The 12,653-nt window shown below is 36.2% G+C and overlaps 1 protein-coding gene across 1 annotated transcript; it reads left to right on the forward strand.

Annotated features, from left to right (window-relative positions):
• Nucleotides 1–477: 477 nt before the first annotated feature.
• Smp_011230 (glycosylphosphatidylinositol:protein transamidase (C13 family)) lies at nt 478–6,303 on the forward strand (the record flags this gene model as incomplete). Its single annotated transcript, XM_018796250.1, has 6 exons — nt 478–523; nt 556–744; nt 777–873; nt 3,292–3,409; nt 4,818–4,928; nt 6,127–6,303. The coding sequence occupies 6 exons, from the start codon at nt 478–480 to the stop codon at nt 6,301–6,303; spliced, it is 738 nt and encodes a 245-aa protein (XP_018650482.1).
• Between the last annotated feature and the right edge of the window lie 6,350 nt (nt 6,304–12,653).

The raw sequence follows: 12,653 nt of genomic DNA on the forward strand, positions 1-12,653 counted from the left end.
ATTGGGACAGCCTGATAAGTGGAACTAAGTTGATAGCAAAAGGTTCTGAAAGAGATATAAAACAAATACTTCGAACTCACCGCTTAAAGCCGAATTCGACACTTGTCGTGGCCAATGTGACAATGATTGTAAAGCCGTTTGACCTAGAAGGCCAGTCACTTGCGCCTGTCTTGAAAGTTGTCAGACCTTTTCGGAATGAGATGGTGCTTGTTGAATTCTTGTTACAATATCTTTTCCATTTTGTTGGTATGTTGGCTACTTAACGTATAAATTTACTTCATAGTCAAGTATTAGCTTGTCGTACGGAAGACACACATCAAATTGGGCTGTCCTTGTAGATACTTCGCGGTTCTGGTTCAACTATCGACATATAAGCAATGTCCTTTCAATTTATCGAAGTATCAAGCGCCTTGGAATACCGGATAGGTATTATATTGCTTATTATATTTTCTTTATCTTAAAAGCCGTATTATTTTAATGGTGGCTGATGATGCAAGTTGTAGCTCGAGAAATCCGAGACCAGGTAAGATATTTGACTTGTCACTATGGTCTTAGCAACAATCTTCAACAACCCTTACAGTCGTGTAAATTTATATGGCGAAGAGATAGAGATTGATTATCGTGGTTACGAAGTTACTGTAGAAAACTTCATTCGTGTATTAACTGGGCGTTTACCTCCTTCGACACCTACTTCTAAGCGCCTCAATACTGACGAGCACAGTAATATCCTAATATATATGACAGGTATTACCTAAAAAATTTAATTCCCGCCTCAGGCCATGGTGGTGAAGGTTTCCTTAAGTTTCAGGATGATCATGAGCTTTCTAACAGTGAATTGGCCGATGCGATTGAACAGATGTGGCAGAAACGTAGGTGAGTCTGGATTTAGCAGTTTTTAACTTGACGAAATTAAGTCCACACTTTTCAACGGCACTATATTATATGTTGGTTACAACGGTCTAATTTATGGCTTAATGGGAATTAAAATTTCACACTTTTCTGTGCCTGCCTATTGTGCTAATCTAAGTTTATGAGTTTGATATTTAAATTTAACAATCCGACTAACCCTGCTTAATGTCCGAAAGTTCGACTGGTTGTTTTATTGCAAACAGCATCATTATGTAGAAGTCTGTCATTAGAGGTGTTACTACCACGTAAATAACAAATTAGTCGTCTATACATACTGTTTATGTTCCTGGCTATCAAATATACACTAATTTTTACTTCATATACAACCTATGAAACTATTAGCCCCTCAAAAATTATCATTCTCACTACCGATTAGTTGAAGCTATCAGCCATTTCATAAACATTCATAATAAATGCCTGTATGTTTATAGCTGTTTATTCGATAACATTTGTATCGATGACGTAGAAGTAGAACTTTCATATGTACACTTACATATTCAAAGTGATAGACTCCTAAAAGCCTGCAGAGTATCACAAGAAACGATTATAAGTCTGTAATAATTTCGGTTGGATGGCTGATGTGTCGTAGTCTGAAGAACTTTGAATCGCTCCTCCCAATTGTTAACAAACTTGGGTACTCAGACGTCAGTAAACCTCTACTGGTCTCAGAAGTAACCTATCAAAGTACAGACTAAATTTCAGGATTATTTCAAAGACCTGTTCTCGTGATTTTCCAAATAGTTGGGTCTTAAAATCTCGTGCTATCGAGATCTTGAGTTTGTTCAGTCAGTCAGCTACAACGTTGGACCAGGCACATATACGCATCGGTCCAAGATGCCATACCTCATCAGTACAACAAGATGAACACCAAATTCAGAGAAATGGTCACTTCAATGGTAGTAATATATAAAAGAAAGATTGTATATAGGGATATAGTATAGGAAGGAAGACAGATATGAAGCAATTTTAATCTCAAGGTTTAAGGGAAGATAAAAATTGTATACACCTACGTCATTGTGATCGATTTTGTGCCATATCACCAAGAATCACCAACCATTGGTTACGATAGTCACGCGGACCCCAACTTAGTAGTCTGCATCTACTAACATGGCTCAGACTAGAAGTTAGTGACTTCAAGCTCTGATGCCACGTTTTGGTTTGGCCGCCCCTAACTTTCTTCCAACCATCCCCTACACTAGTCAGCATTGCGCGTCGTGGTAATCGGTGTTCAGGCATACGTAACACGTGGCCCAACCATCTCAGTTGGTGAAGATTTACAACCTCATCAACTGATTTATCATCATTCCCTAATACCCTGTGTCTAACCTCACTATTACTTACCCGGTAATCCCAGCGGATGCGAGCAATATTTCTAAGGCATCTGTGATCAAATACTAGTAACTTACGAGTACTTTCTACTAATCAAGGTTAACTCAACTTGTGTAGAGTATCCTCCTTAGAAAACCATCTTCCATCTGGGCACTCGGGCACAAATCCAATGATGATTATAACTCTAAAAAATCATGTTCGATGCAATTCTCATTCTCATGCAGTATACTCACAGCTGTCCGGTAACATTCGTTTTTATTTTGCGTTGCGTCACGTGTCTGTTCCCTTTTATCCCCACTTTGTGTATTCCTTTTTTACTTCTCAACTCATACAGCAGCTCTCCTGTGATGGGAATCCTGTTTAATCTAAAAGATCTCAAATCACTGGCTGGTCGAGAGTTGAAGGCTACTACCAAACACGAATTCTGAACCAGCCTTTCTAAAACCATGTGTGCCATTCAAACTGGCCCCCAACGTTCGCACACTAATGTAGATCGAACAAAAAATAGGGTTAGATATCTTTAAAAAGTCTCGAAATCGATATTTGTTGTCTATCCGAGGCCTGTATTTAGTGAAGTACTATACATTCTTTCTCCATTTGTCGCTTCAAAAGGCTTGTTTATCCTGGGACCCTGTGGCATCTTCGTATGAATTTGTTGGCCACTGAAACCTAGGTTTAGTGCGAACAATGACATAATGAGAGTCCGGATAAATACTCCAAAAGGGGTGATAGTTTTATACACAACTACGCCAGTAAGTAGGGTTTCCTTGCCAGTGGATGTGTACGCTGAGCCAAATGAGAGCATTCTGAGGAGGACGACAGACACTTCTTATTCTCGATCGTACCAGTGTGTTCGGGGGCTATACATTTTTGTGTGAACACCACAAAATAAGTCTCATCTTCTTAGAATTTAGAACCATCTATTATTTACACCTGATACCTCAACTTGACGATTCGTTTTAAGTTTTTCTGTATAAAATGTCTCAAAGCTGATGTCGCTTAAATGCTCTTGTACAACTCATTAATCACTTAATCTACTTATTTCTTAAAAAGGTATCATGAATTACTATTCATTGTCGATACATGTCAAGCTGAATCAATGGGCAAGTTGTTTTATTCGCCAAATGTAGTAGCCATCGGTAGCAGCGCTATAGGTGAAGAATCATTATCTGTGAGTTCAAGTTGATATTTCTCAAGGCAATACTTAAAGCTTTATTCTTTACACACTGTCTACTTGTCATTCATTTTGATATAAATTGTCTTAGTCAGTACTCAGAATATTAGCTTGCTTCAACGCATGTTTGCATCTACCTATTGATTAGGACTGACAGACTTTCCTACTATACAGTTCCCTTTTGACTACCACCTTACCGAATGTTTTAAAATATAATCCATCATTTTGACTTTAGTGGTTAGGAGGTTCCGAAATATTTTTTCTCATTCGGTCGTACAAATTATCCATATAGGTTTTTCTTGGGTAGTTAAGTTAGGCTTTTAGTGACCCTAAATCTGACTCCGATTTGATCGTATGTTGATTGCCATCAAAATATACGTGTCGCCAATACTCGTATATAATCATCGACTTAAATCGCGTTGATAAACAATGGAATTAAATAAGTAAAATACGAGGATGAAGTTTGGAATACGTATATTTCATGCAATCGTTGATCCGATCAGCCAATCAGGGAGACGGAGCGAAGAGAAGAAAGAGAAACGAAACCGAATGACGCGCAGTGGAGAAGGAAAATGAGCCAACTCGATTTAATCAAGCGTTAGTCGATATTTATAGTCAGAAGACATGTAATGAATAAGATAAGAAATACACACACATACACTTACATAAAACAATCAAGGGTAAATATGCGGTTTAAGGAGAATGAACAGATTAATCTATCTAGAGGCTAGAATAACCTATGTGGGCTTGACATAGTACCAGCACCTGCAGGTTTATGAACTGAAACGGCTGCAAGACGTACTGAACTGAAACCACCGGCAAAAAACCGACTGTACCAAAAAATGCTAATGGAAAACAATGTTTAAATATTACTAGGGTGTATCATGGATGTATTTCGTGCTATGAATTCTACGATATAATGGTATTCCTACGAACAAACAATAAACTAGCGTGAGTCAAAAACTCGATTGCCAAACAAAACGATAAATTTAGTTGAAGTTCAATCGCTAAGATTTTCACAAGTATAATTTTTGTCCTTGATTGAATAGTTAGTAGATATTTTGAGTGTCTCTCTGAACTTTGAAGTACATAACTTGTATATACGTGTTACACATGTTTAATTTAATTTAGGTTTATAAAATTATCAGTTATTTTGTAATTGTCATACGGTTGTGATTTTCCTCGCTTATTGAATCCGATTAGTGTTAACAATATTGTCTAAGCATCAGTGTTTGTAACTAAATTTGTAGCAATTTTTAATGTATTTCCCTTCATACAGACTACTAGACTGGATTTGGTCGAAATTAAGATTTCATTTTAAACTTAATCATATTTGTATGGCATTATTTTACTGGCAACTAATTGTATACTGTGCAAAAAATATTCCCACTATTTTATCATTCAGCTCCATTCGGATCGTGAAATCGGAACCTATGTTTCTGATCGATATTCTTATTATGCGTTTCAGTTTTTGGAGTCTGTTACTCCTTCAAGCAAAAGAACATTGTATGATTTTGTAAGTTTAAATTATACCATAGCTTTCTGTTTGTGTACTGAAAACTCCGTATAGTTTTATGTGCTAGATTAAACAATCGACGTTACAATTGATGATTATCGTACTATTCCATACTAACCTTTTTGGTTGTTGTCAATCTTATCATTGTGAAACGTAAGGGCTGATGAATCTTTTCAGCACAAAGAATGTTATACTTATAAAATGACTAATAATGTAGTTAGTAACTTGAATTTTACCTAGACATGTCAAAAATCGATAGGAATAATGAACTGTAATAACGAGTTTATATCATGACAAGACAGATTTTGATATTGGAATGAAGTTTGATAAGAAAAAAACAGGTAAATAGAAACAAGTTGTGTTGGGGGAATTAGAAGTTAGTCTGTTGACGGAAAAGGAGTGAAGTGATTTAATTGCTTCATTTCTACACACAGTTCTGCTTGGTTTATATGTGTGGTGGAAGTTTCACCAGTGCAAATAAGACAACAGGTCAGTGTTTCGAGTAGATTTCTAATCACTATGTAAGTAATTTAGAATTTTATATTTGGTTTCATTGAATGACCATTGTTCACTGCAACAAATGTATTCATTACGTTTTATCTAGTTAGTTTTTATTCCTGCTAATTTCGTATTCAATTTTTGCTTTTCATCCTGTTAGTTCTATTTCTCTGTGCCGAAGTATGATATGGTACACTAAAAAGATTAGTATTTATGACAGGTCCTACATTTTTTTAAGAGCAATATCAACGACTGTCATTTCGCATGACACATGATTGTTGTTCAAAATCAAAGAGATTGTCTGTATATAGTTAAACTAATTTGAATAAATCGTTTTTGAACAGTTTAAGCTGTTTCAATATTATCTTGATAGTGGTCGTAACCAATGGTTGGATGTCTCATTACGTAAATTACAGTGTTGGCAACGAATTCACGTTTCTTTTTTCATTTATTTTGACCATATAATTACTGAGTGTTTATTTTATTTCTGTCCAATAGTGTTTTTTTAATCGTCCTGATTTTTCCTCGTATCTCTACAACCTGTAGTAACTTCGATCGATACATTCTTGTGATAGACTCTATAGACATATTAGCTTTTTTCAGAAGCGGATTATGTATCTTAGTAAAAGTACTTAAGTCAGTTATTTATCCATACAAATTAATTATATTGTGTTTTTACTTCTTTATTTTTGTAACCTAGTCCCAATTATGCCCTTTCTCATTATGTCAGTCAACTGTTATCACTCGATCTGATTTATTTAGACGTGATATACGTCACGTACTTGTTACAGACTTTTTTGGTAGCGTACGTCATATAATCCCTGGACCAGTTATAGAAATTAGCAATTCCACTGTGTATGAAAACGATACATTGTAAGTTTACTACACATGCATATAATTATTTTTTTTAATTGAAAACAACATGTATTTCAGAATAGACAATTTCAAAATGTAAATCCACTCTTCCTCATCTAATTCAACTCATTTTGTATAAGAATAAGAAAACTTGTTTTGATCTATACTGTTATGTAGTATAATTATTTTTGCACTTCTCGATTACTTAATAATCTTTTAAACACAGTGATTTCAATGCAACATGGTTAGCAGCTTGATATCATCTATCTATAGAAAGCAAGGGTACAGAACTAGTTAGAATTTTATTATGATTCCGTTTATTTTAACAGAAGTAGTCTCTTAGTAGTTGGATTATTCACATTCCAATCAGTATACACCACATGTTCAAACTCCCTTCTACCTACTTTAATTGAAGCAGCTGCGTTTGTATTACTATATCGGTGGTGGAAATTCATGACCCCTATTGACGAAAATATTTAAGAATAAGTGATTGATTGGTTAGTCTGAATTTCTAAGTTTATCGTCATGTGGTTAGAAGCGCATTTTGTATCTCCTGTATGAATTATTTAAATCGACTGTTAATAATTCACCATTGTAATGTGACTAGTTATAATCCATGTAGCACAAAGGCTCTTGATCAGGTGTCGAAATTTACTTTCCTGTATTTTTGAATTCTATGTTATTAAAACAGTTCTCTCAAATAGTACAATTATCTTCGAAGCATACAGTTTTTGCTTCAAAAATGAAAACACTAAATCCAATCCATTCGTCGGGCAACTAATAGATAAAATAAGACTGTTTGGTGTTTGTGGTTAATAGATATTAGTATGAAAGTGGAATCCATTTTCTAACTAATCACATACGAACCCAGCTAGATCTTTATGGTTATGCAGACTGACTTTTTTAATTATTCTTATAGGGAAAACTTGATAAAAATTATAGTCGTATAATCTCTATGTAAATAGAAAGACTAGGTTTGTCATCCAAAGAAAACTATAATTAAAATGTTTACCATTAGTAGTAGCTTTAGATTTCTCACGATAGTGATGATAATAATACTAATATTAATAATAATGATAATGATGGATCTACCTGAAAATGAATGAACTCAACAAATCATTAACTGAATTTTAATTTTTCATGTAACTGTTTTAGTGAATTATTTTAACCTACCATTTAACTAATAGATTCACCGGATGAAAATCACAATAGGGGTTTAGAATTATCAATGGATTTAGACTTTTATTGTTGATAACTTTTAATTAAATGATACAACCCCCCCCCCTAAATTACTATTTGTAAAGACAACCTACAAATACGGTTGTTCAGTTTAAGTAAATGGAGTTTTCGGAAAGAAAATTTTCTTATTTGAATTTCCTTTAATTCTTATTCGATTGAAAATTTGTGAACTAGTGATCATTTTGTAATATTAAACTCATTAACCGTTCAGCACTAATTAAATGTATAATTTACATTGCGGTATGATAGCGATGTAAACATGACCAATATGCGTATTAAGTTTATTCTACGTGTGGTGCATCTTAATAACAGAAATATCGTTCAAATATTCATATCTCTTTATGAATAATATAGCCTAACAATCTGCGAAAATCCCTACAATTTCTGCTTGCTTATGTTCTTCATTACTTCACTTTTTCAATGGAAGTGTAGTAAAAAATGATTTTGTTCACCTAACGCCCAAATAGTGGTTTAAATGTGTTGGTTGACGCCAACGGATTACTGAGTTTAGGTTACACAGTCCAAAAGCAATAATTCGTCTTGTTCATATTCAAAAGTGGTTATATTATGTAAACAGAGTAAAGATTTAGGTAAAAAAAGTTATTGGATGTTGTAATTCAGTCGGCTATTTATGTAGTTGGTTTCGTTAGGTACAAGTCCAAAAGTTTCGTGTTAGTTGTGATTTCAATATATCTGAGATACCCGACAAATAGGACATCTTGCGTAACGGAGATAATTCATCCTCAAGTTTGTGTTGATACCAACGTTAAGTGATTTTCTAATGTTATAAAACTTTACTCAGTGAAATCAGCTTATTTTTACAATCGTGGACGGACGGAACACTATAGGTATCAGTGAAACTAGTAACATTTCCATGCCGACTAATAAAACGGTAAATGTTCAAAATTGTAAAGCCTTAAAAAGGGTCCTAAATGGTTATTTCCTTGAGGATTCCTTATTCTAGTTTTTATGCACTTTGTTTACGTATTCATTGTTCACTTCGGCGTAACTTTTGATCGCTACAAGTCACTTCTATTTTTCTATATTTTGTCATTCCAGAAATAAACACTGAAAAGAATTTGTTTTTGTACATAACATCTCTTAACGTGTATCTGTGATACTAGTTTTTAAATTAATATATTATTGTACAATCCGTTAGACCGTTTACATACATTTTCCTGTAATAATTGCTTTAAAATTTATTGAATTTAGTCAATATACCGCCATAACTTCTGTAATAACACCACAGGGAAGAGCTGAGTCTGTTAACCGCTATGAATCTGCCACATTTATTTCAACTTATTCATGTTATCAGTAGAGCTTTATGGTTTGATGTTATCAAAGTAGTTTTTCATTTTAATCGTTTAAAAATCCCAATCATATTAAAAGACTAATATTTGAACGGAGAATATTCTTTTCGATAAATTCTCTTCAGGTTCTACAATTATAATTCCCTTCAATGCAAAAATACGTGACTGACATTTTTTCTAAAGATTAGTTTAAGATATGAAGTTCTTCTTTGTCACACAGTGTTCAGATTGAGGGATGTCGCCTTGCCATTCCACTTATTGCTTTCGGTAAAATGGCGTGAATGCTCATCGTTTTATGACCTTGTTTAGCTACAGGGAATTATTAAACGGCTAGTTGAGTCCCATCTAACCATCTGCAGCATCAAGCTTATTGCTGTTATTATTTTCTACGGGAGAGCATCATTTCAAGGTTAAACAGCCTCCAAAGAAATTTATTAGGTGTGTTTTTGTTCGACTCCAGAAATGCTGCTGTTATACAGTACCCTTGTAAGGTCTGGCAACCTAAACCACTCATCGCCAGGCAGTGTAAAACTGGAAGTCGACTACCAATAATTTGTAGTGAAGTATTTTTCGCACAACCGGTGACACCTAGACACAGACAGGAGCAAGAGATTGTCTTTGTCCAATTCTTCCGTTCAATAGCTTTTTTCTTGATCACGGTTTAACTCATTAGCGCTGTTTATGTCTTAAAGATACTCTTACGGGTGTGTTCTCTAACTTGCTCAAGCGTGGCCATCGGGCAACTTATAAGATGCAATGATGGTCTCAGTTTATGAGATAGTTTGTATCGTCCTATAAATTACAGTTAAGGAGAAAACAGACGAATCGTCAAGATATCTCAGGGGCCAATAAACTTTCAGATGATTGAAGAGTAGTTGAGCAAAAACTATATGATCACATCTCAGGGTGTAGGCTAATTATAATCTTAAGATTGATCAGGGATTCCTGACTCGTTACAAGTAAGCTGAGTTTCGTATGGAGCTTCCAAAAACCGGAACAACTTGGTTACAACTTATCTGTTGGGGCTATCCTTGAGGAAGTTGTGTATACGAAAACCATGTTCGAAAATGGTGGTAACCGTTTCCAGTGAATCATGAAAGCAACGTCCTGGTAAATGAAAACCTATTGATCTTAAATCCAAAGTATGGATTTTAAAATATTACCAATATATCCTGCCATGAAATGTTTTCTTAAATACAATATTGGCAATCACTGACACTGCGTGTGGCGATTACCTATCTTTTGTTGATTATGTTTATGATTTTGATATGAAGTGTGAGCACGATATTAAGAAAATGAGCAGTAAGTTAAAGTGATTAAATTGCGTTCTGGAAGCCTAGTAGAGCCTGGCAAATAACATAAACGACTATTATAACGACGGATAGTGACTTCTACCTGAGTTAAGGTCCAGTTATTCAAGAACTAACTCCTACGTGGCACCAGTGTGATTATCAGGAGAAATATGTTTTATATGCTAACTAGGATTCTATAGAATTGTCGAGTTAGTGTCAAATACAGCTCGCTAGGTACTACTGGAATCAGTGTTTGCAAATCAAGTAGGCTGAGGAATAATATAAGAAGTAATTTTCAGTTAGCATAAATGTCACAGTATACCAGATTAGAACTCATTTTCAATATGAGGAGACCCCGCAATCGTGGTATTCAGATTATCCAGCGATCAATAAGCGCGTAAATTTAGACACTACTAACCAGCCCACCGTAACTTGTTCGAAGTGTTAGTCTACTGCCCCTTAAGACCTATGCAATAAGTAGGGTCCGAAAAGATGCTCAATTTGAATACTATGAAAGCAGAACAGTGATGATTGAAGAATGTGAGTGATCACAGCATGTTCCGATTTCTGGTTTATCCTGACTAGCGTGCGTCCACTCTTTTTGATCTTGACAAAGTTTGGTACACAAGTCAACTACAGCCTGACAGATCACTAAAGCCAGTAAAATATTAAGGCCCTGTAGATGGCATCGAGTCGTGATCATCATTACAGGAAGATTAGGTGCCAGGTATCGAGTTGCATCCCTGCGTAAACCAAAAAGCAGAGGGCTTTGGACGGTTGCACCGCAAAATATTTGTTGAAGATCTCGTGGCATCGAAAGAATACCGAGACAAGCAGAACTACCGACGTAAGCGAGCTCATGCAAAGTCACAGGCAACTGAAGAAAAGAATCTTTTGTACACTTAAACAAACATGTTCATTAAAACAATAACTTACAGTTGGTTATAATAATAATTGTTTGCATTATACCAATCGCGCTCTCTTCACAAAAGTAGATCACTACAGCCCTTTTCAAATCGTTAGGCAGTGAGGTCGCTGAACTGGTCCACGTCAAGGCCATTGATGACTAGTTAACACCAGTCAATACTATGCCAAGGACTGGCACACAGAGTACTGGTCGAACTTGGTTCTCGAACTTTTTCATACTAAGAAATTTCTGACCTTAGGTTATGTTCAGCAGTCATCAAACTAACCATAGAACCTGGATACGACGAAAGAGTATTGCACGTAAGATTCTAACCTGGAGGTGTTGAGTGTAACCCGGTTGGTTACACTCCAGTAGGCCCTGTATCATCGATGCGGAACATTGACGTTGATAATCCACATTTTTATCACGTAGGGTATTTTTAACTCGACAAACAGTTCTATTGAGTTTCAGTGTTATTTCACTAACCCGACAAGAATAAGTAACGTAACCAAGATAACTAGTATCAACTTTGCTTTTCCTTCCCCATTCCAAAATATTTTACTTCCTCAAGAAGAAGCTTCATAATTTCTTGCTCTGTGGTTTTGTCTACCAGACCTGTAGTGGATGTCGAGTCGTGGGCGGACTATGATCACCACTACTATTCGATTACGCGTACAAATATGACTTGGTTCCCTTGATAGCCCGTAAATCAGAAGGCTTTACTAGTCCAGATCAAGTATAATTATTGGCGATCTCGTGGTATCGAAATAATACCGAGACGTGCCAAAGAGTACAAGCGAACAAGCAGTGCGTGAGCAAGCTCGAACCAAACCAGGCGGTATATGGAACAAGAAGTGAAACGGATACAGTTAAACAAATACAGTAAAACAATCTCTGGTACAATTGGTTACGATGATAATAATTGTTTCTATTATTCCAATCGTGTTCTTATCGAGACTGGCCGGTCACTACAGGAGCCCCCCGCTAGAAAGGATTTACACTTTCGATACGTAGCGGTTTCATTCGTGGGACTGATCGCGAAACGTGCAATTGTAGGACGAAAACGTTGGCAGAACAGGGAGTGATCGTTGATCCTCGAGTTGCCACCAAAAGTCTTTGACGTAGAACGGTACCAGAAGGAACGTGCTGTATTGATTGCTTGGATTAGCATGCTACACCAGAGTGGTTTGTATCCAGAATCTGAAGGTTGCGTTCGTAGAGGTCCGGACCAGAAACGCTGCAGACGTAGGACGAAACCAGATTGAGCCAAGGAACCAGATGCGACCAGGATAACCATGTTCGGGACCAAATGTATATCATACGTATTTGGAGCCAGAGAGGTCGACTGAGTGCGTTGACTAGAGCGTGGGTGACCAGGCCAGCTTTCGCGAAAGTTGACTGAAGTCGACGATACCGTAACAGCGATGGTCGGAGGCGTAGGCTCGGGGTAAACAAAAAAAATGATAGAAAAAGAGAAAAGTGTAGCTTTCTTGTAGTATAGGGGCAGATTCCTATACTGTATCCGTAGTTGGTTATGAGGTTAGTCGAGAAAGCGTACGGGTAAGCGTACTCGGCGACCAGAACGTGAGACGGTAGTCTCGTTCGAACCTCGTGAGCCTGCAAT

This window comes from Schistosoma mansoni, chromosome 2 (assembly GCF_000237925.1).
Source record: "Schistosoma mansoni strain Puerto Rico chromosome 2, complete genome".
Classification (NCBI taxonomy): Eukaryota; Metazoa; Platyhelminthes; class Trematoda; order Strigeidida; family Schistosomatidae; genus Schistosoma; species Schistosoma mansoni.